The sequence below is a fragment of the Takifugu flavidus genome, chromosome 14 (genome assembly GCF_003711565.1).
Source record: "Takifugu flavidus isolate HTHZ2018 chromosome 14, ASM371156v2, whole genome shotgun sequence".
In the NCBI taxonomy this organism is placed as follows: Eukaryota; Metazoa; Chordata; class Actinopteri; order Tetraodontiformes; family Tetraodontidae; genus Takifugu; species Takifugu flavidus.
Genome location: NC_079533.1, coordinates 5364489 through 5392302, shown reverse-complemented (window position 1 = coordinate 5392302; position 27814 = coordinate 5364489). Strand labels below are relative to the sequence as shown.

Below are 27814 nucleotides of genomic sequence, written 5' to 3'. Positions count from 1 at the left end.
AAACATTATTGTGAGATGCCCCGATCCACCATTAATCATTTGATTCTCACGCTTTCCATCTTTTGCAGTGTGATCAGTTTTAAGCATCATTAATCCAGCTTTTTAAACCACTTTTTTGGCTGGTTCCACCTGATCAAATGCTTGTAATTTGTTATTATTTCTATGACTTCTCTTCAGACCTACAAAAGACTGCATCGCAGCTTCTCATCAGCAGCAACATTAATGTTTGGATAATTTCAATAAGCATCCATCAGTATGAAGATGTGGATCTCTTACCTCTTCTAAGTCTTCTGGACACGCACGAGTGGGTAAACTTGCCAATGTGTCCAGTGACTGTTGATCTCCCTTTTTATACCCGCAGCCTGTAACCAGCTTCAGTATTGTCGCTGTGGCTGGTTTGATAATCCCGTTAAACAATCAGTGGGCATCTTTTTTTGGATTACAAAGGGTGTAATAATACCAACTACCACTCATACTGCAGTAAAAGGCTGGTAATCCTCTGTATGTCTACACAAATCCATCAAGGCAAACTAATGGAGCCATTTATTATAGTTGTCTTTGTAGAATGCATTTGCTGCCTTCATTCGGTCTCAGCATCAAACTCAATAACAGCCATTTCTTAGATAAAGTTGTCCTATATTTCTTTATTTTGTCCTCTCTGAATGTCTAAAACAGAGTCAGTCAAGTGTTAGTTTGTTTTTTATTTTATTTTTAATTTGTTAGGATGGTCAGAGAGAGTCACATGATGTAATTAGTTGGATGACTTGGTTTTAATAATAGATATAATTGGCTGCTATTTTTTAGCTCACTGCGTGTACAACTGTTAACACACGGGCTGATGCACTTATAAGCATCTAATGTGGCTTTAGAGTATTCGAATTACCAAGATAGAATACTTTAATACATCTGTTGCGATGATCATTTAGTGAACATTAATGTGGGCGCGTCTAGTACAGGTGAGGGACAGGCTCCGCCCACTATTGTTACTGGTTCAGGACTCCGTCTTTATGCCACCAAATCAACATAGTTCAACGCTGCGTCACAAAGTGTGGAATAAAAAGGGTTTTTTTTGGGGGGGGGGGGGGGGTTAAACACAATTTAGTAGTAAAGATAATCTTGACCGAGCTGAATTCCAAAATTTTACCAGTTTCCCCAAAAATATATTTAATTTACGGCTTAAATTCTTGATATCAAAAACCCTGACCTCAAAATCCAAAGATGGTTGGGTTTTTTTTATGGAAATACTCAGTTTGTATCACTTAAATTCACTCATGTATCACTCATTTATTCTATTAAATTGAAGGAAAGTTTCTGTTTTTTGCATTTATTTCCATTAAACTAAGACAAACTGCACTGGTTTTGACTGGGAAGGATGATTTCTAGCCTGATGGGAGGGATGCATTTGGGTTTCTGACTGGTTTTGATGGCACAAAGTTGACTTGGATTGGCTACCATTAAGACATCTGTATATGTGTGTATGTATAGCACAACATGATTTCCTTACATTTAGACTTTTTATTGCATCAACTCATCAATTTCAACTAAACTGATCACCTGAAGTTTTTTCACCCAGTTTAACTTATTCCAATTGAAAGAAGGAATGTATATAAAAGGCAACAGGTACACAATATTTTTAGATCATTATTCCCGTCCGTCTAATCTGGGCAGATTAAGGGATTCCACGAGCATCACTGTGCTTGTGATGGGAGCACTGGTGGAAGGAGGAAGGTCCCATATCCAGGAACATGACCAAGATTAAGCAGGATTTTCAGAATGATTCCCTTTTGACCTTTGAGACACCACAAATCCTCTGGCAGGGTCACTATAACGAGCTCATGTCAACTTCATTATAGGAACAAATCAATGTTTGAAGAAGACAGAATAGGTCAGATGGATTCTATGCATTTTTGTTGCTAAATGCAATCAAGAGGCTTCATTTGGGTTTTTGTTGATGATGAAGGATTTACCATGAACATTTGGAAGCTACTCAATAACTGCAGACTGACCTCTGGGCCATCTGGATGCCCCACAACACAAAGGTCACCGTCGTACTGTCTGCGACTTAGCCCAGCTTTAACGCTCAGGCCCATCAAAGCACAGCCAAGAGTTGATGCTGAAGTGTTATGTGAAAGCTTTATCAGCTTTGCAAGTGTTCAATTCACCAATAAAGCATCCAGAGGAGATTGTTCATTCAAGTAGGCAACCTATATTTTAAATACAGTCTTCCTATATTTACAGGACGTTGGCTGACTTTGGAATATTTGTCAACTCAGGTGTTATCAGAAAAGTTGGTCTAGTTCTCTGAAGCATTGACATTCAGGAGGAGCTCTCTGCTCCACCCCATTAAAACCAGTCACACCAGTAGCAAAGACATCTAGTCAATGTCATCCATCATCAAATGGTGTCTTTCAACTGAGTCATCTTTTTAGTTGTCAAATATTTCACATTTATTAGTAAGGGGTTGGAATTTGAACTTACATTTGACATGATTCATGTTTTTCTGTGGTTTGAGATTAAAACACAAGGAAATTAGGTTTTTGATCTTAATTATTCTCCATCATAACCTAAATTTGATCCAAATAATCCACACAGTCACACAAAGAAAGCAAGATAGGAGGGTTCCTGTAGTCCAATAACATATTTTAATTAGGTTGCGATCAAGCGATGCAGTGTTTGGTCTTAATCTTGATTTATAGCGTCACCTACTGGAGGCAACAGAAAAGTACCCACTGTTCTTCTCTCAAGCCCTTTTCCTTAATTTCCCTGTTGTCCATGAAAAGTGCATCTTCCTCTGCTATGAACGAACAAAAACAGGAAAACGAGTCTCTTTTTTTAGATCTCATTTTGTTGACAAGTTTTTATGGTCGTGCAGGAAAATAATTTGTTTTTTGATCAGAGGTCGATTTCAGTAAAGGTTTCTCATATTTGTTTGCGCCCTGACAACTTGTGCTGACATTAATGTCAGGTGAGGTCTTTTTCGGTCATCTTCATCCTCCTGCTCCGGAGCAGGAGCGTGTCTGCTGGTCTGCGCACTTAGCCATCCCGTTCGGACACCGCAGTGCAGGTTACGGTGCCTCCTCTGCGGCTGCTCGTCTCCGTACACCGACGCGTCCCGCTGCAGACTTCCGCGGACAACACGGGACTTGGACGCACTGAGAGCCATGGCCGAGGCCAATCCGCTGCGGGGGTTCCCCCGCCTGCGCCGGGCCGCGGTAAGCTCCGCGGGGAGGTGGGAGGCTGCAAGCGGGGCGGTGATGCTGCAGCAGAAACGGGGATGTTCGCGGAGCATCCCAGAGTTTAGCACTGCGGCACGGAGGTTGTGTTCAGCAGCGCAGCAGAACCCTCCTCTGGGTTTCGATGCGGTGTCTGTTCGGGGCAGGCCGACATTTGTCTGCGTTGTGTGGGGTTGTACGCGGTGTAGGACAGCGGGGAGCTGATTAAGCATTGCAGTCTGTTGAAGACTTTCAACTTGTGCAGTTTTATATAACAGATTGGGCATTTCCATCGACTTGATGCGGGGAAGTGTGCACGCTTCTGTTCACTATGGCGGAACTGTCAGATTCCACCGGATGACATTGAGGAGAAGAGAGTTTGAGAAAAAGATTTATGTCAAACATGATGATTTAGGACGAGGTCTGTTGTTGTTACATTGCATTTAACCCGATGTTGCAGTAAAACGTCAGAAAAAGTGAATACAAGAGAAGAAAGGTGTGCTGCCGCTTTCACTGTCTAAAACTATGTTGAGATTACTGAAACAAACGTTCCTGTTGGCTGCTGCTCTCCTCCTTGACCCGACAGTTTGAGTCAGGTGGTTGAAATCAAGCCGGACAGCAGTTTGATGCTTCTGTGATTGGGACATTTTTTACATCTTGAATCAGGCCAGAAAAATCCACCAAGTTTTTTTGGCATTTGTATAATACCCTTGGCTACATTGAACCCTGGGTTGTTTAGGCCTTTTTCACCGAACGTAAATGTTGTGAACATGTGACCTGGAAGCGACTCTGGCACGCGCTGAAAGGTCAAAGTCAAGGCTCCGCCCCCATCAACACCTGTGTGAATACTCTCTGTACCAACATATTGGTTAAATGATGTACATAATAATGTTTTTGAACAAAAAAACGACAGTTTATCAATTGCTGAAGTCAATGATGTGATAATCTACTTACTTTTTGTCCTTTCAGACCTCATTTCCGGGCAATCTGCATCTGATTTTGGTGCTTCGTCCCACTGGCCTGTCCAGCACCACCCCCAGTCCCTCCTCCAGCACCGACCTGGGCTTTCGCTTCAGCCAAGATGACTTCCTCCTGAAGATGCCTGTAGGAAAAATGACTTAAAACAGTTGCCTTTGGATTTCAAAAATCCAAATTCATTGGTGCATCTGCTTTTTGCAGGTGGTGATGCTGCGTTCGGTGGGCGAGCTGCTGCGATACATCGATGAAAACCACCTGGCGTCAGACTTCACAGCAAAAGTGGAGTATTGCCAGAGTGACTGGATCGTCCTTCGCACGGTAGCTCCATGACAGCCTCCTCCGCTGTAGCCCCAGTTCAATGTGCTGAAACCTCTCTGTCATTTATTTAATGATTCGCCTGCAGGCCATTGAGACCTTTGCAGTGACAGTGAAGGAGATCGCTCAGGTGCTGCAGGGCTTTGGCTCAGAGCTCTCTGATACAGAACTTCCAGATGAAGCCAGCACCATTGAGTTCCTGTTGCACTCGCACACCCACAGATACCGACAAATGAAGGTCTGTCCCACCTCCTCTCCATCCCTCCCACTTTAGGCTCTTAACAATGGTACAAAAGTGACAGTGACAGGTTTTTGTGGCATCTCAGGACGATATCCGTAAAGTGCTGAAAGAAGGTCGCCTGTTGCTGACAAACCTGGAAACTGTCAAAGCGTCGAAGAGGGATGTGGAGGAGGAGCAAGACATCGGAGGAGACATGGACACTGTTCAGAGGTGCTAACTGTAATCAAAGGTCCTGTCTTACCAGCAACAGCTTGGGTCAACATCTGTGTTGTGTGCCTGGTCCAGGCTCCTGGGCCAGCTCAGAGACATGGAGGAGGCGTTTGATGGCTTCTTTGAGAAACACCACCTAAAGCTGCAGCAATACCTGCAGCTGCTGCAGTATGAACTTAGTTTCCAGCAGGTGTGGTTCCTGAAAGCGCTGGAGGTTTGGATGATGTCTGGTCAGCTGTCACTCCAACTCCTGTCTGTGTGTGCGAGTAGATGGAGGAGGTGCTGAAGAGACTCAGTGACCAGGAAAGGGCCGTTGGATTTGTGGGTTCCACGGTGGTTCAGACTGAGCAGCTGCTGAGAGATCTGGAGGTGCTGGACACACAAGCTCGGGTGAGCAATGTTGACAGGAACCCCAACCTAACCTATCCTAACCTAACCCTGCCCTAAAGGTGTAGGAGTGGAAAATATCTCCTTGTGTCTCATGTGTCAGATGTGGCTTTTATCTTTATGTCATTCGATCTGATTCCTTAGTCCAAGACTTCTGGACTGATGATGTGTGTCTGTTGCTCAGGAGGAGATGGCTCGTGCACAGATGGTGATTCTGCACGGTCACCAGTTGGCCGCCAACCACCACTATGCCCTGGCACTCATCGTCCAGCGCTGTAATGAGCTGCGTCACCTCTGTGATGTCATCACCACCGCCATGCGCGCAAAACGGGCATCGCTAACACGAGCCAGAGACTTGTTGCGCCGCCTCGAGGGGGTAAAAATGCCCCCAGAGCTTACTGCTACTGCAGATGTGATGTCTTTGAGTGTCAAATCTAAAATAAATGTTTTTGTGTTTGTGCTTGTGTGAAGGCCCTTCGCTGGTGTGACGAAGGTGCTTATCTTCTGGCGAGTCAGATGGTTGACAAGTTCCAAACCAAAGAAGGAGCTCAGGAAGCCCTGCAAATCCTCAACACTCACCAGGAGAGGGCGCCCTCTGCTCTGAAAAATAGCCAGGGCATCCTGAGTCTGGAGTTTGAGGCTATCCTTACACCACAGCTGCAGGTACTCCGTCACCAGCTCAACGATGAAACAGCCTGAAGCATCTACTGACTTCCTCCTGTCCTTCTAGTCACAAATCTCAATGGTCACTGAGAAACTGAACATGGTTCAGTCCATGATCAGAAACAGAGAGCAGTGTCTGAGGAAGCTGGCAGACATGCAGGTCAGACCAGTGCAGCTGGTGGCCCCCAGGCCTGAGTTGGACCAGATCTCACAGCGTTGCAAGTCACCCCTCTTTTCACCCAAACACGGTATGACATCACACTTCTCCACAGACTCCCATGTTTGTGCTGTAATAATCAGTCATATGTTTGTTGTTGTTGTGTAGACTTTAACCTTCTGAACTCCAAGTTCTCCTTTGACCTGCTACCTGGCAAGAGAGCTGCAAGAAGAAACAATAGCCAGCCCAAGGTGCTCACGTTTCCACATCCTTTAGGGCCATGAGGGAGCTGTAGAAACATTAAAAAAAATGACAGTTTTTGACCAGTTAATGTAGATTTGTTGTAGCCACATGCTAAATCCAGATAGAAAGTAATATTACAGAACATCTAATGTAATGTAATATTACTGATAAACTCTACTATTTCCTGTGCAGATCGAGGTTATGCACAATTTCCAGGACAATCGCAGCTGCCTGTATGGCCCAGTGCCTGAGACAGATTCAGAGACAGAAGACAATCCAGAACAGGTTACACGGTAGGGTCCTTCACCCTGACCTCTCCGTGTGTGCTTGCATGTGCACAGGTACATCCTGGGTCTAAGCTTGTCGCATTCCTTGTCTGCACAGCCACATTATGAAGGAACTGATCGCTACAGAAAGGATCTATGTGGATGAGCTGCTTTCTGTCCTTCTAGTGAGGATATTTTGCTATACTCCATCAGTGCACGTGGTAAAACCGCAGCTGCTAATCATGGAGGAATCTGAATAAATGTCAGCCTTTTCTCCCTGTCAACCCTACAGGGCTACAGGGCAGAAATGGAGGACCCGGCCATGTCTGATCTGCTCCCATCAGCCCTGGACAGCCAGAAAGACCTGCTATTTGGCAATATGCCAGAGATTTACCAGTTCCATAGCAGGCAAAGTGCACACATACACACACACAAACACACACACACACACACCACAAGCTGTTTGTCCTTGTCCCTCCCTCTTTGGATGCTAGTTCTTTTTGGAAATCTCTGTTCAGGGTCTTCCTCCAAGACCTTCAAGGTTGCCTGGAGACGCCTGAGATGGTGGGGTCTTGCTTCCTGCAACGGGTGAGGATAATAGGCTCATGTTAATGTGCTGAGATGAACATCCTGAAAACCTTGAGACCATTTATCCTGTAGGTCAGGACAGTGGCTCTCAGCACATTGTAGACCTGTAGGAGTACCTATATTTTAAATGCATACTGGTGGAGTGATGGATTCAGTCAAATGTACATTTATGCGAGCAGAAAGAGAAGTTCCAGGTTTACGAGCGTTACTGCCAAAATAAGCCTCGCTCAGAGCTGCTGTGGCGACGGTGCTGTGATTCACCCTTCTTTCAGGTACTTTACAAGCTGATTATTTTACACAATCCACTCACAGGCAATTTGTGTTTAGTGGCCGTTGCCCCTCTCTTTCTTGCTCCAGGAGTGCCAGAAGAAGCTGGACCACAAGCTCGGTCTGGACTCTTATCTGCTGAAGCCAGTCCAACGCCTCACCAAGTACCAACTGCTTCTCAAGGTTCTTTATATCAAATCTGTGAACCTAAAAACACATCACAACGCATGAGATTAAGATTGAAGATTGGAGGATGGATGACATTAAAGCTGCACTAGAGCGTCTCACGTAACATCGGGCGATCACATTGTGTGTGTCTGTGTGCGTATGTCTGTGTTCAGGAGCTGCTGAAACACTGCACAGAGGATCGATACCGCTGTGAACTCCAGGAGGCTCTGGACTCCATGCTGAAGCTGCTGAAGTCTGTCAACGACTCCATGCACCAGATTGCGATCACAGGATATCCGGTAGCCACCAGGCCAGTCAGTGATTAAGATGCAGAGTCCAGATTAATGACAGGTCAACGCAGAGGTTTCATCACACCATCTGGCCTCCTCTGCGATCAATACGAACTGAGCCTGCAAAGGCTGGATCACCACAGGATGGATGTGGACATGTTTTCCACTGACTCACACAGTAGCAATGGGAAAGAATGTTTTTAGGTTTTAAAGGCTTAAAACAGTTGAGCAGATTTGTCTCATATTCAACCTCTGGTTAGTGTGATTGCACCATGTGACCAATCAGTATGGAACCTGAAGGCTAACATGACCATTAAACTGCTGGTTTTAAGGTCTTTTATGTGCTTGCAACGGGAAACTCTCCTTGTATGACTAAATATAAAGGAGTCCTATGTGAACAAAGCAGTCACCCTAAGTGCAGTTCCCCCCCCCCGTTTATGTTTGCTCTATCTCAGGGTGACCTCAGCCAGCTGGGCCGGGTGGTCCTGCAGGGAGGTTTCAGCGTGTGGATCAGCCATAAGAGAGCAGCGGTCCGAATGAAGGAGATGGCCAGGTTCAAGCCAATGCAGAGACATCTCTTCCTGTATGACCACGCCCTGCTCTTCTGCAAACGGAGAGATGAAGACAATCCTGACAGGACGCCGTTCTACAGCTTCAAATCTTGCCTCAGAGTACAGCCTTAATACTAAAGTGTCATTTGTAGAGGCTACCTGTTCTACTAAAAGACGGGTCAGGTGGGAGCTGGTGAATAAATCTGTCTCTGCAGATAAGCGCAGTGGGAGTCACCGAGAACGTGAAAGGAGATGTGAGGAAATTCGAACTGTGGTACAGTGGCAGAGAAGTTGTTTACATGGTTCAGGTACTTGATTTGCTGTTCATCATGTCTTTGTCCTCTTGAGCACGTAGCCCTCCCATGTGTGTGTCCTGTCATCTGTGTGTTTGTCTCTTCCAGGCCCCCACATTGGAGGTCAAAGTCACCTGGCTGACGGAGATACGCAAAGTTCTTGCAAACCAGCTGAAACTGCGACAAGGTCACAAGAGTGATTGTTTTTTTTTGTAAAACTCTGAATTCATCACATCAAACATTTCTATTTTCTTCCTTTGATGAGTGTGACCTCTGTGTCCTCTGCATCCACAGATGAGGCTCCCTCTATATCAGAACAGCCCCTCTCTGACAGGTGACTATATCTGCATGATGTTCCTTAACATCAGCTACATCTACCAGTTAATATTGCTGATGCGGAGTTTTTTGGTGATGTTAGTGTTGACTGATAGCATGTTAGCATGTTAACAACACTAATATAAAGAATGTCTTGAAAGCACAGACTCAAAAATCAAAGAGGACTGAGAGACAATGTGAGAGTGAGGATCATGATTAGTGTTTTTATCTTTATTTAGCAGATGGATAAATAATGATGACTGAGCTGTGAGTGTTTTACTAACTCTACCCATCTACTACTTAAACCTAGTTATCTGCTGTACATTCAACTTTCAATGCCGTATTTCCATAGATTTCAGCTGTGATCACAAACTCAGTTATCAGACACTGAAATATATGTGACTTTGAGCTTAATGGAGGCTGTTTGGATTTACAGACTGAAGACCAGCTCGTTTTGTGACTGCATGGTTGTTGTTGTCGTCTGTTTTGCGGTTGGTTTCTTGTTCCCATGGTGATGTGTGGTAGCGCATCAGAGATGTGCGTGTCGTGGGGGGCATCATCGGTGGGAGGCTGGTCAGCGTGTCTCCCTGTCCCTCACAGCTCCACAGCAACAAGCCACTCCTACAGGAACAGAGAGGAGGAGTCCACAAACACTAGCTCCGCCCACTCTGACCCTGTGGCGCATTCACCTCGACGTAGTAAGTTACTGAATATGAAGTATTCGACATACAATGTTAATTTTAATCACTTTAAATGAATTTTGGGGAAATATTGGAACAATTATGCTAGTAATGCAGTGTTGCAGTTGTTGATAGATCAGCAGCCTTTTTGCCTGCAGCTTGGCCGGTTCCTGCCCACTCAGTTGCGATCTGTGAGGGCCTGGAGGACTGGGGCGCAGCCACCGACTTCTCCAACATATCGGACTCTGATGAGGAGGATCAGCCCGCCCCACTGGTGAGAGTTCTGTTACCACTGTAGCCCATGAAGGTGGCAAGATAAATGTTTTTATTTAAAACTTCCTAGTTGCAGAGCTGTAGGTAGGAAATGCCCAATTGTGAGGTTGTTTTATTTCCAGGTAGCAGGCAGGTACAGAGTCATGGTGCAGAGCAGCATGGCCAGTGCAGATGACATCAGTTTTAACTGTGGTGATGTCATCCAGCTGCTACAGGAGGAAATGTCTGGAATGTGGTAAATGCCCTTTCTGCAGCCCAGTTATACTGCCAGTTGTACTTTTGTGATGCATCTGGGGTGGCGGTTGTGTCTGCAGGATGGTGAGGAACATCAGCCGAGGAGAAGAGGGGCGGGTTATGTCTGAGGACCTGCACAGGATCTTGGGAGAAACCTGCTGAGGACCCCGTCTCTTCCCACACTGTACAGATTTAAGCACATGTTAATTTACTTCTTAAATTAAAAACACTTTTACTTCAGACGGCTGTCAACTGCAGAATGGACCACAGACAACAACAAGCACACAGACCTCACAGAAAAAATGTTCTACAGACTATTTTCATAACTATTCCGCTCTGACCTGATGGTCGTAACACCTGCTCAACATATCATGCCTTCTCATGTGCCAAATCGCCCTGCAAAGCCTATATTTCCTCCAGCAGCCAGCATGACAGCCGGGTGCTCTGTGTGTCGTTAACAGCAATACTGAATCGACTTTTGCAGCTCTTCTTGTTGATAGCAGCAATATTGCTCATTTTTGCCATGCTGTGTTTTTGCTGAGGGGTGTGTCCACATAGGAGCAGTAATAACATGTCCAAATAACGGATGCAGCTTGTTCCTGTGTGGTCTCTGGGTGGTATGGGTTTAAAGGTTTTATTAACCCCAGTGAACAGTTAAAATGTGTCCCTGAGCACTGTGGATTAACTCTCTGCTGGGCTAGCCCCAGTATGAGGACTGGTCCCCATTGGCTGTTTTTGGTTGTAATAATTGACAATATATTAGAAACAGAGTTGTTCATGCTACTGTTTAAATCTGCTGCTGTTGTTTTTTCCATCTGACTTAAGTGTTCTGCTCTTCCTGCTCTGCATAAACACGCCGCTGCTCATGCTGTCATCCACGGCTGTTTCTACGACAACTGGAAGACTTTAGGGTCAACATTGGTTTAAGCCGTAGAAAAGTGTCCGAATAGGATCTTAACTGTTGTGGTTTTAGGGAAAATTCACTGCCGATCACTCCAGTCTTTGTCAACCACTCATTTATATTACTTATGAATCTAGTTTTAGACTAAAAGAGTATTTAAACGTCTCTTTTTTAAATGAATACAGAGTTTTATGTTGTCACTTTATAATAAGTGCAGCATCGTATGAATAAGCTAATTAATTGAATTCAACAGCATTTTTACAACAGCATCAGTATTTGTTGATTTGGTTCATGGTTGTTTAGCCCCTCAAATGTGTATCAATGTGTATATTTTGTAAAATTAAAGCACCGTTGGAGAACACAGCTTTATTATTCAAAGCAAGCTCATTTTTAAAATAAAATATTTGATCCAACTGTTGTGAACTGGCAGCTAAAGCTGCTCAGCTCATCTGCAGGCCTGTTTTCTGGCTGATCCAGGGGTAATAGCGTGACACTCTGGTGTAGATTCCATACTTCCCGTCCTTGGCACACTCCTCCCCCCAGCTCACAATGCCCGTCAGGAACCATGTGTCTTTATATTTGGTGGCGTGCGGCCCCCCGCTGTCCCCCTGACAGGAATCCTTTGCTTGGTGCTGGTACCCCGCACAGAACATGTAGCGTGTGACCTGTTCCCGGCTGCTCTGTTTGCAGCGAGTACGGTCCACAAACGGTACCTCCAACTTCTGGAGCTTGGTGGCCTCGAGGCCGAGGAACTTGATTCGACCCCAGCCGCTGACCAGCGAGCTGGTGGACTCCCTCAGGAGGTTCTCAGTAAAATCTTTGGGGCCCAGGCAGATGGGACGACGCTTGTTGGAGAGCTCCACGGGCTTGTTGAGCTTCAATAGAGCTATATCGTGGTTGTAGGGAGACTTCTTGTAATCATACATGAAGTGGATATGCTGCTCCGCCACCGTATGGTCTCGCTCTGGACCTTCATCCTTGCTCACATCATGCTCACCTGGAGAGATGAATTAGTATATATGATCAGATCTGCTGTGTTTTATTTGATTTCATATATGGTCATTGATCCGGGAGTTGCAAGATACCAAATGAAAACCGTTAGAATGAGTGGACCAATCACTGCTCAGCATTTCTCAAATGCTCTGTGCAGTGTGATTCTCTGTCCACAGAGAAAGTGGAGAATTTTAGCGATCTCGCCACTCTCAAATCCAACAAAATACATAAACCATAAAGAAATACAGCTGTCAATATCGTCATTTAAGACTCGCGCGTGACACAAGCAAGTGACAAAACTCTCAAAACAACAAGCTGATGTAGGAAATGGTCTGGGGATCTCCTTAGAGGCACCACACAGAGGAAATGGTGGCCCTGGCTGCTGCCTTAGGGAGGCCCTCGTGGACATGTGAATGTAGATCTGCGAAAAAGCAAATTAAATTCTCACCGACTCGAATGAAGTATCCCTGTTTAGCAATCTTCATCAAACAATGAGCGGCAGTGATGACCCACAAGTCGCTGAGCAGAGATCCTCCACAGAAGGGCTCCGCTCTCTGAAGGATAACCGAGTGGGACATCAGGGTCACCTGAGCACACAGAAGCAAATAGAACTGCATCAGCTCACCTTATGATGTCACAAATATTTCACATCAACACCTAAAACGTGCAGATTCTTGCAGGAAAATCCGCCTGCCGGAAGATTGGACCTGGGGGGTTGAGCTGTACCTGCCACGGAATCTCTCCAGGTAAGGCCTCGTCACCTCCCACAATCCTCTGATCTGTGTTCTCTTTTTCTGGGATGGTGGGAAGTGTGGGAAACGCCCAGTAAGGGATCTCTGTCTCAGAGAGATCTTCAGTGAGGCTGCTCCTGTTCTGATCTGGACCTACAGAGGATGTCCTCCCGGACCGCGGGTCTATCATGGTGGTGTTCAGGGGCGCCCAGTCCATCGACTCGATGTAATCGTACAGCTCTGTCGAGTTGTCGCTGTAGTCGCCCAGCAGGATGCTGCTGAAGGTCCGATTAGCTTCTAATTTTTGCATCAGCGAACGACGCTGAACGTTGGATTTGGAGGAGAAGGACATGTTGATGTGACCACAGCTGAACTGGTCTGAGGGAGAAAAGGAGGGAATCACACTTTTACACTCAAAATATACAATTTTCACTTCATTAGAAGAGTGTCCACAAATACAGGTGATTTTGCCAACCCCAGATCTGAGCTGCCCCTGCTCTGGACCCCAGGTTCTGCAACTTTAACTTTGGTGGTTCACCTGTTGGCTCGCAGGACTTCTTGTCCGGGCCCAATCGGTGCCCAACTGCACAGTGACACACACTTATGTCCCCCTGCATCACACAGAAATGGGAACATCCGCCGTTGTTGACAGAACACTGTTTGGACACCTCTGGAAAAGACAAGAGTCACGTGTGGCATCTTCAACTACAGCTGTGTGTTTTAGTCATGGAGCTCACCAATCTCACAGTTCCTGCCACTGAAGTCCGGTTTGCACCAGCATACGTAGGAGTTAATTCCATCTTTGCACACACCTTCATTCTGACAGGGTGGGGGTACACACTGATCACCATCTGCACAGGAATGTAAACGTTTAAGCAGAAGATCTAAGACACACATGAGAAGTTACATGAGAACTCACCGATGTAGCCCACCCAGAACTCCGCCTGGAAGCCAAAATAAGGCAGAAATATGTGTTTCTATAGAGCGTGTATGTTTTGTGCCAACACAACCTACAGTTTTCTCGTCGTCCTCAAAGACTTCCCTGGCCTCCTCCATCGTGCACTGTTCCTCCTTACACTCCCGCTCCAGGTTGTCCTTTTGAAGCTCTTCAAGATGGCCGCTGTTGTAGCGCCGCTGACGGAGCAGCACCATGTTTGCTGCCTGCGGGGACACAAATACGCCGCCTGAGGAAGAAGAGAATTATTTCAGCATTCCTGTTGTGTCCTGATTCCGCCTGATAAACAGAAAAACATTGATGTTGTGCCCAGTGTTTCCTTGAATCATGAACTAATGCAGCTAGTGTTATTAAGTGTTATTAAGCTCTCAGGATGGGTTTTGTATTATGAATATTTCCAGCTCAAGGTAGCAATCATTTCCAATTGTGCTCGTCGGGTTTAGAGTTCAAGTCTAAACCGATGGTCAACAGTCCCACCAGATTATTCTGTATACTTTCTTAGCCCTGACCTTCCTCTGCTTCCTCAGTCCATCTCCCCTCTGATGTCTTCATTACCTGTGCTTCCCTCCGTGGGCAGTCCGCTCACCTCCAGCAGCAAAGCAGCGATTAAAGCCAGTAAAAAATCTCTGGCCATCTTGCCGTTGTTCAGATGTCTGGTTGCTTTTGACCGTAGAGCCATATTCAGCACTCCAAAGTACAAAAACACTGTTTACTCACCTGGGAGCTCTGTGTGCTCATCGTCCCACTTGTGTGTGCGTATGTGGTGAGTGGGTGGATGGGGGTTTGGTTGTGTGTGTGTGTGTGTGTGTGTGTGTGTGTGTGTGTGTGTGTGTGTGTGTGTGTGTGTGTGTGTGTGTGTGTGTGTGTGTGTGTTGATATTATAATCTGCTAATCGTGTTTATTATGCTGAGTCTTCTGTGATAAGCAGCTTTTGCAGGATGGTTTACGGGACAGTTCAAATTTGGTTAGACATGTGTTTGTTATTCTATATTTGCAAGGTCTACAAAGCTAAACTCTTAGCAACATTTTAACATGTTAAACTGAGACCTCTGTGTCAAATGCCTCTGTCGTGACATCATCAATCAATCTTTATTTATATAGCATCTGTTAAAATCAAAATTGTTTCTAGGTTCTTTACAGAATTGATATTCTGTAGCCATTGATCCTTTTTTTGACATTTGATTGGGCTAACATTGCAGTGAGACCGTAGGCTGTCATCACTCCAGCTGGTTACTGGTCAACTCTGAAAGCATGTCGACAGGAGCAGGGTGGAAAGCCCAGAGTCACATGACCTGAGACATCCACATGATTAAAAACAATATTGATGAGCAGGCGCTCAGATACAGCAAACAGGAGGAAAAATCTAATTAAAACTCCCGTTTGCTGGTTTCACACTGTTATTTGGGACTCTGCGATCCATCTGTGGCGTTGAAGCCAGCGTGGTTAGACTGAGTTATGTGGGCCTCCACCCAGAACAAATCAGTGTGACTGACAGTCGGGTCTTCGGCCTTCGACCTGCAGCTCCAGGCCGACAGCAGCCTTGTGGTGACTTATCTGCTGAGGGTGATTTAAAATGGAAACAGGGACACTGCTGCGCTCACCCCTAGATTAACTAGTCAACCATGGATTTTACATCAAGAGGAAAAAATTGCAAGAGAATCTGACTTTTAGCACCTAACAATTCTGATGAAATCACTAGGCATCCTGTGAGCAGATTGGGAAGGGGGGTAGTTCTGTGGGAGGTGGAAGCCCATTACTGGGAAAAAGCTGGTCCCCAGTGTGCAGAATTCAGGCTGTGCTGTGTCACATGACAGATGATCAACTTGAATCGCATCCTGTGCTTCTTTTGTTCTTTTTTCCTGCATGAGGATTAGATCAGCATTTCTATAATCTGGTTGTGTTGATTGTAGCGAGACTGTAAACTGGATGAGGGACTGTGAAGAAGATCCAAACCTTGGAACAGATGCTCTCTTCAATGTTGCACAAATTAAATAAAACCCATGACTCAATCCTGGCCAATACCTTAAAATGTAGGCTTTTTTAAACTGCCTGACTTGCAGCCCTTGCAGCTACAAGGTCGAGCGAGGGCTGAACCTGTGAGGTGACAGATGTCGAGATGCTGCAGATGTTGAGCTCCTGTATTGAATTAAGTCACCAACAGATTTTTTTTATGCCTCGATGTCATCAATCAGTCCAGATGTGCCCCCTTTCCCCTCCCAGCTGCAGGGTCCTGACTCATGTGGACATTGTCTCCATTTGGTCCTCCTCCAGAGAGGAAATGTTAAACGAGTTCTGATGCAGTAACTTTCGAGCCTGTCAGGGAACAGCTTCAGATTAAAACCCTTTATACATCAGTGACTTGAAACAGGAAAGTCTCACACGTGTATAAATTCTGCACTCTGAGGCTACAGACATACAAACATATTCTACTTTGTAAAATGACAGATTTTTGTCACCAAACCTGCAGAAGGTTTGTGCTGTTTTGCTGGTTGTTGTGGGCTCACAGAAGAAGCTAAATTTATCTCCCAGTTGGAGCAGAAACAGACTTTTGGATGGACTTGTGTCAAAAGGACCAAATGGTGCTGCAGACAGACAAGGATGAATTAATCTGCAAAAGGAATCAGAAGGAATCGGGGAATCAGCTGATAACAGTTAAATACTGACGTGCTGCCGACTTTGGTGAAGGAGGCTTCAGATGACCTATGCAGATGTGTCCACAGTTGCCTCTCTGAACATGCTGTTTTCCGGCACAAATTGATTATTGGATCAATAAACTGCTTCATTTGACTTGTATTATAATGCTGACGTTGCAAGTGGCTCCGATGGACTAAAGATGATCAATGAAAGAAGAAACATGTGTGAAGGTTTCTCAACCATGTTTGATGCATCTGATGTTCAGCTTTAACCCAAATACCTGCATTGTGTGCTTCATTCACGAGAGAATTAAGGCAGCATCTTGGGAAAATCTATCTAATTCGTGACCGTTTGTTTTATTTAAATTTAAAAAATATTAGCAGAATCCAAAATGTTATTCTAAATGAGTAAAGAAATGGTGAATGTGGAGGTTCATTTTGTTTTACTTAAATCAGAAACCGAATAAATGTATTCAGTAAAGTTTATTTTTGCGCGTAAATGGAAATGACCAGTGTACGAACACGTAGTTCTGTCATCTTGCTTTGTCTCTGGTTGCGCGCGTGTCGCTGCGTGCATGCGCAGGGGGCTAGGCGCGCTCCTGCGGTGACATTAAGAATCACATCGGGCTCATCACGGAGAGCAGAAGCGGAGGGACCAAAGGAGGCAGCGCCGGGAGACAGAGCGCGACCCCGGAGGAGGGAAGAGAGTCCGAATAGCCATGAAGGAGTGATCCGATCACGGTTCAGATCCAGCAAGCATAATCTGAAGTTTGATCCAACCCGCATCAGCCGCGGAGGCTCCTCCATGAGTGGGAAAGCGAAAGGAAAAGAGGATAAAGACCATGCCACCAAAGGTGAGAACTGATGGAATCTCCCTCTGAGTTCAGTTTTATAGCTAGAAGTAAGCAGAGAAGCTGCTCCGGGGTCAGTTTCACTCGCGACTGGAAATAGACCTGGAAACGGGCAACTGGCAATATGTGCTAAACTGGTTTGAATGTTGCGCCTTTAATGGAACAGAATGAAAAGCCACTCTGTCGATTTTGTAAAAAAAAAAAAAAAAAAAATGGACACCGCCTGAACTGTTTCTGGGGTCTCACATGTAATTTCTGGGACACACACGCATCAAATTCATTTTCTCTTCTCTGGGTGGCAATAAAATTAACGCGCGATTCGCCGCAATGGACCCTGGGAAACTACCATTTCCATGGAGACAAAAGGGAGTTGCTCGAAAGCTTCGTGTATTATGTAAACATGAGCCTCGAGCACATTCATAAAAATGATCAAAAGTGGAAAAAACGTTGTGTTTAAAATGGATTTTAGCCTGAAAATTAATTGATTGTAAATCTGCTGAGTGTGAATCTGCTTTCTAGCCAATGAGGTTTATAAAAGTAAATTAAAGATATAAAAGCAGTAGGAAACCATGAAAACAATAAAGACTAAAAAAAGGATTTGGCAGGCTGTGACACAATCTAAAGGTGGTGATGAAGCTGCTGCTCATTCAGTTCAGCCAGCAGCTGTCAGTCATTCCAATGGTCTCGAATCCCAAATCTGCAGAGCCGTGCTGGGATGGAGGAGAGGCTGAACGTTGAGGTGGCTGCAGATCTGACGGCTTAACGTCAGCAGAGACGCTGCCAGAGCAGATTGGAACCATCTGCTGTTGACAGCATCCCAGCAAAACTTATTTATGGACTTAAAGCAAAGAACAATCCATCGAGGCCAATAAACAGGTGCGAATAAACCCACCCAGACCTCAGAACATTAGCGCTGGTAGATTGGAATTAGATTACAGATAATAAATCAGTTTAATGCCTAAAATTGCTTCAGACTTCCAGAATCCCAGAAATGAATCCAACAAATCACCTGCGTTTAGTAGATGATGCGTCTGTCTGTCAGGTGGACACACCTGGGTGAGAGGTGACCGTGTAATGTTCTCTGTATAATAATGGTGAGAAGGAGGATTAAGTCTGTGCTAGAACAAAAATTCATTAACATCTTGTTCTGACACAACTTAAGCTCTTAAAGGTGTGAGAGTGACTTAAACTGCCGTTAATTAAATGCAGAGTGTCAGCGCCTGATGTTGAACAGGAACATCTTTAACTGATTCATCATTTATTTAACTGCCTCCAAATGTGAAGTTTTGATGCTAAATTAGGTTCCAAAACTAAAAAAAATCTCTCAACATCCAGATGAGTATGCAGTTCGTGCCTGGCCTGTGTCAATGGGGAATAGATGGATTGGATGCATTTAAGCTGTACGTTTTGTAAATGTACATATTATTCTTTTAAATATTTGTATTAAAACTCTCCTTTTTCTGGCATTTATTTCATATTCATCCCATTAAATGGGTCCATTTTGATGTGAGCAACATGATGTTAGTGTTTATCTTAGTAAAACACATATTATTGCATTTTTGCAGCATTACAGTTTGCTGCACCTTCAGACAGAGTGTGCACCACCTCCAGACCAAAGAGATTGTTTTATGATCACAATAGAGGCAATTGTATACTGGCTACTGGTTTATATTCTTTCCGTTTACAGATTTTAGCCTCATATAATATAAATGGATAGTTTCTTTTGCATGGTGAAATAACGCTATCTAGCGGTTAATGTTGGGGTTACTTTCTTTTTAATTGAGTAAAGGGGCTGTTCACGGGCCACACTGACTAAATGTACCTGCTGGCATCTATATGTTTTGATGTTTACATCAAAGCTATTTGGGGAGGTTTTGAAAGAAAGACAGAAGCAAAGGAAGACACAGATTGTTTTCTTTTAACTGCTCTGCTGTGGCTTCACATCATTTCCAAGATAACTAATGTTTCATCTTGGACTTGCTGCACATGTACATTTGCATCCTGTCCCCCAGCAGCTTTTACAGGCTGCTGCCCTGCAGTTGCTCAGCATCGTTCTTCTGGCCTCCCAGTCTTACTGCTGAAAGCTGGAAGTGCAGTCAGGGCTGCTGATACAGGTTGGGGCCCTGCAGCGTCCGGGTGGAGCTCAGGACACTAGCGTGGTGGAGGAAGGAGCCCATGGTTAGAATTCTGCTCATCCCCAGCAAAGCTCATGTATCCTGGTGAACTCACTCTGCTCTTTAATATTCTGATGATTTAGAGTTCAGTTTTGTTGGAAAAATAAGCGATTCCTCTACTCTTTAAGTTTATTTATCAGTGTTTGATGTGATCTTCATTGCTGCTTTTGTCATTACAACATTTTTTTCTGCTGAATATCAGGCTGCTGTAATGAAAATCGATCCCCAACTTGACTTATTTCAAGCAAAAATGCCAAACAGGCTTCTGCTATTTCCTGAGATGAAGGGCAAAATAAGATTAGCATTGGGCGGCACCACATGCACAGTCTGGCAGCAAGAAGGGTCTGGGTTGTATTCCTACTCTTGTCTGCATGTTCTCCCATGCCTGCTTGGGTCCTTCAAGGCCCCCTCAGTCTAAACATGGTTTGAACTCTAAAGCTTAGAGCTACATTAGGAGCATCCGTTAGTGTCTACAGTTGCATTGATTGATATAGATTTTTGTTCACCACCTTTGTCTCTTCAAAACTTACAGGACATTTACAATTGTTTTCCTCTGTCACGCACTCGCCTGCACGCACGCCGCACACTCCATAGCTTTGATGAGTAGATTTAGGAGAAGCCTCCCTCCCTTATTGTGCTGGATCAGCGGGGCCTTGAGATGAATCATTAATGACCCGGTCCAACTGCTTAATGGCCTCTAATGTTCGGTAATGATCTCCCGTCACCGCCGCGTGCGTAGCCTTAATGGATCCGATTCCGTAGAGAATTCCCTTGAACTTCCATAATTCCGTCTCTTTTCGTCGAGCTGCTCACAACGGCAAGTGCAAAAGCGCCATGAACATAGCGCTGCGGAGCTCCACGGGCGCACCATGACCTTCCCTCTCCGAAGAGCGACCTCAGGTAGGAGCCGTCGTCTGGCCCGTCCAGACCCAACATGCTCCTTCAGCACTGTGTGAGGAGTCATTAGAACCACAGATAATTTACAAGTTTCCATTCGTTTTCACCTGCGGCGTTTCTTCGTTTTGGTTTTTTTAATTCGAGTTTTAAATCGTCCGTATAAAAACTGCTGGTGCTGAAAGTGCGGTGCGGGCCCCAGCGCTCATCTTCACTTAATCAAAACTGACTCTTTACGTTGTTCTGCTGCTTAGAAAGGTCTGAATGAGGAAATGTGCTCTAAAAGGTCGGATGAATTCTGTTTCACGGCGCATTAATGTCGCCCCACCGAACCATCGGTGTTCTCCTTGACAACATTTGAGCCCTTTTCAAGGCTTGATGACACAGGTCAACGTAATAAGCGGACCTTTGGATCGTTTCGAAGTGGTGACGAAATTCCATAAACATTATATAAACTGCTATTGCTAGAATGAAAATAGAAGCCATTATATATTAGCGTTGTATTACATTTGTTTATTTCTGTTCAGAACGGTAAATCCAAAAAACTATAACTGACTTCCAACACGGATTACAAAAGCTTATAAGTAGATCGATTTTAATGATGTAATATTGTTCCGGGGAAGAGTATGAGTGTAACACAGGAAGCTGTTAAGGGCGTAGTTGAAGTTATGGCTGCAGCATTATTTAACTAAAGGGGGGAGTGTTCTCCGTTATTCTATTTTACACAAAAACAATTTTAAAGTAAATTTCTTAATGTGGAATTTTAATCTGATTAGCCAGTGTGGAATATTTAGTGGCATCTAGTGGTGAAAATACACACATTTTCTCTCAAAGCCAGTAAATATTTAGCTTGAATGGAGTAATTTGGACTTCCTGAGTTACTGCCCCATTCTGGAGGTTTTGGGGACAATCCTACATCAACAGTAGAAACTTACTTGTTTCACTCAGTTCACATCTTGTTTTAAGGCAACATGAGAATCAGTGCTTATCCATCCATCCATCCATAAAAATTGGACGATGGGTGGATGATGGATGGTGTTTGAAAGTATCTCCTAAATTAAAACTAAGGTAGCAGCTTTCTTATGTTTGGTGTTAAACACAGTAAACACACAGTAAACTTTTTAACTGCATGTGAGTGTGTGCACGTATCTTACCTTAGCTTGAGGTGAAAGATCAGCAGGACCCTAAAGGTGAAGTACCAGGGGCTGATCAGGTCCTGACCCCCGTCCATCCACTCAGGGTTTGGCTTCCTGACACCCCCTCCATGGAATTACGCCCACCACATCCTCTTGCCCTCCGCCCATCCATTTTCATCGCCGTCTCCCCCTGGCTGACCCCTGCTCAGGTGGGCCGGCAGCCTCATGGCGAGGTGAACAACATCCGTGGCTGGGTTTATTCCTGGGAAACAGAAGAGGGATGTGGATGGAAGCTGAGCCGAGGGTGGCCACCTCCTGCAGCAGCCTCTGGTGAACCTCTGCACCAAAAGATCAGCCCCTCCTTTCTCTGCCCTCCTGCCTTTTTATTACCCTCTTTCCTCCTGTCCTTTCTCACCAACTCCTGAATCTGCTTTTTGCCTCGTCCCCCCGACCCCCCCTCCTACAGCCACACTCAGTAATTTCTCTGCGGTCACTCTTTTCATTTTCTCGCCTCCACTCATTCATTCATTCACCAGTCTGTCTCCTATGACGCTCTTTCCCCCCCATCCACACTCACACTTACATGTAAATGTACCACGTGAGGTCCATAGTTACAGGTGAGCAATGAGGAAGAGTTTTTCACCCCAAAGATGCACACGCGCACACACGCACCTCCACATAAGCAGCCCACCTCCTCCTCTTGGCCTCCTCCTCGGGGTGGGCAGGGCTGCAGCACTTCTATGAACGACACGGCTGCATCATGTCCCCGCTCCTCCTCCATCAGCTCCGCGCTCTTTCATTGACAAACATTTCAGCAGCTGCATTTCGGTCACGGAGCAGCGGAACGTCGTCACCGGCTGAGCGTCGCAGAGGAGCGCAGATCATCAGCAGCACGTCCCGGCGTGGTTCGTGCCCACCTCAGAGCTGTTGATCCGCCGCCACTCGGACCCCGGCTGGTGCCACCTCATCCGCGCTCTCTCGGGACGGTGCGGGACCATCTGACAACGTGCGCCGCTCTGGGAAGGGGGGGTGGGGGGGTGAGGCGGTGACATTGACGCGCACTCACTGACAGATTATAGGATTTCTGTAACGACTTCCATGACGCGCTCGGGCGCACCGATGGAGCTTCTGGAGGGTGGACGCGAGACTGCAGCTGCCGGTGTGTGATGCGAACTGAGCCGTGGGTGGTGTAGCCCCCTCCCTTTTCCTCCCACACCACCCCAGCGTCTTACCCACCGACCCCTCCGTTCATACCCCCGGGACGCATAGGCTTGTTTGGGTCCGCGGTGGGCAGCATGTCCCGTGCAGCGGCCATCGCCAGCTCCCTGATCCGGCAGAAGCGGCAGGCGCGGGAACGGGAGAAGGCGAATGCCTGCCGCGGCAGCAGCAGCCCGAGCAACAGCAAAGGCACAAACGAGAAGCCCAGCAAGCTCAACGTGTTCTCGCGTGTCAAATTGTTTGGATCGAGGAAGAAACGGAAGAGAAGGCGGCCGCCAGGTGTGAGAAGGTGCTGCAGCCGCGGCGGTGGCAGCAGCATCCCGGCGCTTCCCTTCATTCCTCACCGTCTGGCTCAAATCATTCCTGTTGCATGACACCGCACATATTTACTGTAAACAACTTTGTGGAGGGTGTGTGCGCGCGTGAGAGAGAGAATGATACATTTGTCCCCCATTCTTGGATTTCAGCGTGTGTTATTGATCAGGGGCCACAGATCGATATCAGGCCCTGATCGGTAACAAACTCTCTTCTTACACTTCCAGCTTGCTGAAGACGGCTGGATTTTGGTCACCTGACAATAATAAAGCCTGGATGTAGATTAACGTGTCTCCTCTCCCTCCTCCCAGAGCCCCAGTTGAAGGGGATTGTGACCAGGCTCTCCAGTCGACAGGGCTTCCAGCTGCAGCTGCAGCCCGACGGGACCATTGATGGAACCAAGGATGAAGACAGCACCTACAGTAGGTCCACAAACGAGCAGAGATTTCAGCTGTGTGCTTTCACATCTGTCTTTCTTGCATTGTCACTAAAATTGAAAACAGTTTTTGGGCTTTTAACCTGAGATTTTCTCTAAAATATCAGTTTATGAGGATGAGTCATCATTTACACTTTATAATCACCTTCAGCACTAATAGGAAAATGGGTATTTTAACTCTCATCTACACATTTTGGATGGTAATTTAGATTTGTCTTTGAAACACAACCTAAAAATGTTAAATGATTAAATGAAAACATTTGCAGAATAAAGCAAAGAGAAAGAACAGAATAAAAGTTACTCTGAACATCTTTGGACCTTAAAAGGAAATGCAAATAAATAAAAATTACTATGAGAGGAGACTGAAAGGAAAGATTTCAATGGCTCCTTTATCACAGAGCAGCTTCATATGAACACTAGCAACATCAAGTGTTGCCTTCATTTATTTGACTCTAGGTTTCAGAATCATGTTGCCACGGTAACGACCTTACTACAAGTTTTGTTCTTTAGAAAATAGAGAGAAAAGTGATTTTGTCTGTGGGATAAAAACAACATTTGAGTAAAACTGCAAATTTTCGTTATGAACAATGAAAAGGTAAAGAAAATATTGTAGGATGGCGTGATGTCAGCAGTCTTTAATTAGGTGACAATGTTATAAATATTCTAGACAGTCCTAGGACGCCTGCCTGCTAGAAACAAGTCAGCCACGGCTGGATTTAACAATCCATGTAATTCCTGTCTCAATATAAACATGCTCATTATAGGAACATGCTTGGCTAAATGAGTGTAATCAAACAAAGGCTTGACTCATCAAACTGTGGAATAATGATGCTCCTTCCACGGAGTGTTTTCAACCTACAAACATAAAGAGTTGCTGTTGGGTTGTTCTGTGACCTACTGTAGATGCTCGCATTGCCTTTACATTAAATGAATAATTGTATGTGATCATATGAAAGCATTAATATGGATGAGCATAAACAGATCTAACTATTAGGCTGCTTTACCCTGTAATAAGATAATTGAGCGTTTCTCAATCAGGCTCTATGTTGACGAAGCATTTATTCAGCTTTTTGTGAGACTATATAATATCTCCAATCATATAATATTATTACATTTATTTATGTAAATTATGTAGTTATATAAGATAACAGTTAATGGACGATTCTGCATGCCAGGACTGATTAAGTCGATCAGACGCTGCAGCAGCTTATTGATCAAACTGTCCCGCTTTGAGCTGAAGTTGGACTGAATTTTGTCCTGCTCCTTATTCTGCTAACTTCACCTTGTTTGCTCACCTAACCCCAACACATATTTAAGTTTACTTCAGTGACCTTGTAAAGTCACTACTGTGAGATTAAACCAGGATTGTGATGTTAGAGATGGCTGACGAGGACGTGCAGCTGTATTTACGTCCCTGTCCCCCTCCTGTGCTCCTACAGCCGTCTTTAACCTGATCCCGGTGGGGCTCCGTGTGGTGGCCATCCAGGGAGTCCAGACCAAACTCTACCTGGCCATGAACAACGAAGGCTTTCTCTACACTTCCGTAGGTCTCCTCCTCCTCCTCCTCATCATCATCATCATCTTCATCACTCACACTCAAATCTTCTCTCTGGGCCCTTTTGAACAATAAAGCAGCAGCTCTCAGCACAGCTGTTCTCATTATCCTCCAATCATGGCATCAATACTTAAACCACAGCATTATTGTGCTGCTCGGCTCTTGACTCCAGCATCTGAGCATCCCTCGCTGTTATTGTGCCTCCTCAGATTGATTTCATCCTCCCGCCTCCTTTTGTTTATCCCCTTCAGTCACTCTTTGATTGGAAGATTATCATGTGTCCTTCTGCACGCGCCTGCCCAAGCGTGTAGATCTGCACGCACCTCACCCGACGCGCTTTCATCTTCTTAGACAGGTCAGAAGGTGCGCAGTGCTCGCTCTCGAGGTGCATGCTGGTGGAAATATAAGGCTGCAGGGCCAAGATGAAATCTTGAGTAATAACAGTCATGACGATACTGTGTGCAGGCTAGAACGAGTGTGGCCTTGACTGCCAGGTGCACGAGTAGCGTTGATGTTAAAGATGGGAGGGATGGGGCCTGTCTTATGTATCTGTGGATACCGTCTTTCCCTCAGTGGACTGGTTGGTATTCAAGGGAGTAGCTGGTTGCTATGGAGATGCAGGAATAAGAAAATGCAAATGTCAGCTGTCCTAAGTTGGTGCAGTTTGTTCTCAGAGATGAGAGACTGGTCAGATAAGGATTCAGAGATTCATAGGTCCAAATGATGGAAGAACAAAGAACTATTCACACTTTCTGGCTGATTAATGTGTGTCTGTCAGGTCTTCTGTCCTGTCTTTCCTGCACTAACATTCCAACATGGATTACAGGAACATTTTACCCCAGAGTGCAAGTTCAAGGAGTCCGTCTTTGAGAACTACTACGTCACCTACTCGTCCATGCTGTACCGGCAGCAGGCCTCAGGTCGGGCCTGGTACCTGGGGCTGAATAAGGAGGGGGGAATCATGAAGGGGAACCATGTGAAGAAGAACAAACCTGCAGCACACTTCATTCCCAAACCACTCAAAGGTGAGCTCAACCAGGACAGCGAGAACAGCGAAATTAGAATTTCAGTGAAATCTGGCTTTACAGGACCTGTTTTTGCCACCATGTGCCCTTAAAAATCACATAACACCTAATGAATCCATATGTTCCAGCCACTAGGGGGCATGAGAGATTTTGCTTTCTGCTAGCAGCTCTTGTTTAACCACCCTGGAATCGACAGCGCTAAACTAGGGATAAACAGTTATTCAGCATCAGTGTTGCATCCTGGAGCTTCCCAGTGGTTAGTCATCACAAGTTCAGGGAAAACGCTAAATGGACAGCTCATTTTGTTAAACGTTTAGTATGGTTTTATGGAGCATTAAATAAAAACTTCACATTAAAAATCATTACAGAAACTCCCCATTCTGAATCGGAAATCACTCACAGCTCTAACAAATGGATTAATGGTTCATGTTGTGTGTGTGTGTGTGTGTGTGTGTGTGTGTGTGTGTGTGTGTGTGTGTGTGTGTGTGTGTGTGTGTGTAGTGGCCATGTATAGAGAGCCGTCCCTCCATGACCTGACAGAACTCTCCCGATCAGGCAGCGGTACACCCACCAAGAGTCGCAGCGCCTCGGCCCTTCTGAACGGTGGAGGGAAGTCGCCCAGCAACAATGACTTATCCTAGCCCACACACACACACACAGACACACACAGATCTCAGGCTGACATGCCCACACACAGGTGAGTGAAGTAAAGGAGGAGAACAGGAACATGTTCTTCCACACAACGGAGCCCACTGTGACGGACTGTGATGTAAATAAATCAAGGACAATCATTCTATCCGGTTCCACTGCTCTGGTCTGCACAGACACCTGTGGATCTAGTAAACTCACTTCTGTAAAATAAACCAGAGAGATAAAGAGATGGAGGGAAAGATCAGCCAGCCAGACATATAGATTAAAAACAGACTGTTACAGAGAACCAAAGAGTCCAAGAACTAAGTTAATACAATGAAAAGATGAGTGTAAGAGAAAGAAAGACAGCAGGAAGGAAGGAAAGGAGGTCCTTATCTATTCTACTGTATGCTATGTTTACACTGAGATCATGGGGTTAAGTCATATTTTTAAACGTGACAAACATATTCCTTCATCTGGTCATTGGGCTGCATGCAGGTGCACCAGCGTGTGTGTGTGTGAGAGAGAGAGAGAGTCTGTGCGTGTGAACACGCATGTGTCTGTGGGTGGGTGGGGGTTTTACCTTTTTAAGATCTGTTGTATATCAGATGAACCTCTTGAGGGCTTTAGCAGGTTAAAATAAAGGTTTACTGTATATGCTTCCATGTTTACTTCTTATGAGTGACTCCATTGTTTATCCCTCCATTTGTTGTTGTTGTCTGTTGCTGTTTGTTTGCTCTTGCATGGAAGCTTGAGGACCTCTGCTCAGTAGCAGCATGCAAAAGGTCCAGTTTTCTAAAGTCCCTTTTCTTTCTTTTGTAAAATCTGGTCCCGTGTGTTCCTGAGCCAACAGTGTCAAACCAGAACACTAGTGAACTAATGTGAGATTATCGGAACACTACTAGACCAAAAGCACCTGAGTGGACCAATAGTGTTGAACCAGAATTGGTTTAACCAGTGGGAGCACAGATTAATTTAATATTTTGGTTCCTTCTGTGGACAAATTCACTTAATAAACTCTTTCTTAAGAAGTTAA

At 45.3% G+C, this 27814-nt stretch overlaps 4 protein-coding genes across 20 annotated transcripts in view; 2 read left to right on the top strand and 2 right to left on the bottom strand.

Annotated features, from left to right (window-relative positions):
* The window catches only part of arr3a (arrestin 3a, retinal (X-arrestin)), a 5372-nt gene extending 5010 nt beyond the window's left edge, over positions 1 to 362 (bottom strand). For 2 of the 3 annotated variants that reach the window (XM_057055455.1, XM_057055453.1), the window contains exon 1: positions 277 to 362. The gene's annotated coding sequence lies outside the window, so the exon portion shown is untranslated. The remainder of the gene's footprint in view (positions 1 to 276) is intronic. The other variant, XM_057055454.1, reaches the window with a different exon arrangement.
* LOC130538120 (proto-oncogene DBL) overlaps positions 1 to 11595 on the top strand; it is a 13761-nt gene extending 2166 nt beyond the window's left edge. For 2 of the 10 annotated variants that reach the window (XM_057055411.1, XM_057055409.1), the window contains 25 exons: positions 4182 to 4316; positions 4392 to 4508; positions 4594 to 4743; positions 4832 to 4956; positions 5032 to 5146; positions 5227 to 5346; positions 5528 to 5719; positions 5815 to 6006; positions 6074 to 6254; positions 6332 to 6414; positions 6599 to 6699; positions 6791 to 6857; positions 6965 to 7080; positions 7191 to 7260; positions 7440 to 7532; positions 7618 to 7710; positions 7869 to 7994; positions 8441 to 8656; positions 8752 to 8844; positions 8938 to 9016; positions 9124 to 9163; positions 9670 to 9842; positions 9968 to 10098; positions 10220 to 10332; positions 10412 to 11595. In XM_057055411.1, coding sequence (XP_056911391.1) covers positions 4182 to 4316; positions 4392 to 4508; positions 4594 to 4743; positions 4832 to 4956; positions 5032 to 5146; positions 5227 to 5346; positions 5528 to 5719; positions 5815 to 6006; positions 6074 to 6254; positions 6332 to 6414; positions 6599 to 6699; positions 6791 to 6857; positions 6965 to 7080; positions 7191 to 7260; positions 7440 to 7532; positions 7618 to 7710; positions 7869 to 7994; positions 8441 to 8656; positions 8752 to 8844; positions 8938 to 9016; positions 9124 to 9163; positions 9670 to 9842; positions 9968 to 10098; positions 10220 to 10332; positions 10412 to 10493 — 3003 coding nt within the window. In that variant the 3' untranslated portion in view covers positions 10494 to 11595. Of the gene's footprint in view, positions 1 to 2717; positions 3213 to 4181; positions 4317 to 4391; positions 4509 to 4593; positions 4744 to 4831; positions 4957 to 5031; positions 5147 to 5226; positions 5347 to 5527; positions 5720 to 5814; positions 6007 to 6073; positions 6255 to 6331; positions 6415 to 6598; positions 6700 to 6790; positions 6858 to 6964; positions 7081 to 7190; positions 7261 to 7439; positions 7533 to 7617; positions 7711 to 7868; positions 7995 to 8440; positions 8657 to 8751; positions 8845 to 8937; positions 9017 to 9123; positions 9164 to 9580; positions 9843 to 9967; positions 10099 to 10219; positions 10333 to 10411 lie in introns of those variants that run through there. The other 8 variants (XM_057055417.1, XM_057055414.1, XM_057055415.1 and 5 more) reach the window with 8 other exon arrangements.
* On the bottom strand, positions 11584 to 21808 carry f9b (coagulation factor IXb). Of its 2 annotated transcripts, none has more exons than XM_057055450.1 (8): positions 21618 to 21808; positions 13971 to 14140; positions 13876 to 13900; positions 13694 to 13807; positions 13495 to 13626; positions 12952 to 13334; positions 12674 to 12812; positions 11584 to 12229 (listed from the first exon to the last, which is right to left on the bottom strand). In XM_057055450.1, the coding sequence occupies exons 2-8, from the start codon at positions 14106 to 14108 to the stop codon at positions 11673 to 11675; spliced, it is 1488 nt and encodes a 495-aa protein (XP_056911430.1). In that variant the 5' UTR covers positions 14109 to 14140; positions 21618 to 21808; the 3' UTR covers positions 11584 to 11672. The 2 variants fall into 2 exon arrangements, with proteins under 2 accessions (XP_056911430.1, XP_056911429.1); XM_057055449.1 differs by lacking the exon at positions 21618 to 21808 and adding an exon at positions 14467 to 14662.
* On the top strand, positions 17137 to 27814 carry LOC130538142 (fibroblast growth factor 13-like). Of its 5 annotated transcripts, none has more exons than XM_057055472.1 (5): positions 17137 to 17398; positions 23444 to 23554; positions 25008 to 25111; positions 25950 to 26148; positions 26650 to 27814. In XM_057055472.1, the coding sequence occupies exons 1-5, from the start codon at positions 17350 to 17352 to the stop codon at positions 26787 to 26789; spliced, it is 603 nt and encodes a 200-aa protein (XP_056911452.1). In that variant the 5' UTR covers positions 17137 to 17349; the 3' UTR covers positions 26790 to 27814. The 5 variants fall into 5 exon arrangements, with proteins under 5 accessions (XP_056911452.1, XP_056911453.1, XP_056911450.1 ...); XM_057055473.1 differs by lacking the exon at positions 17137 to 17398 and adding an exon at positions 19104 to 20469; XM_057055470.1 differs by lacking the exon at positions 17137 to 17398 and adding an exon at positions 21728 to 21929.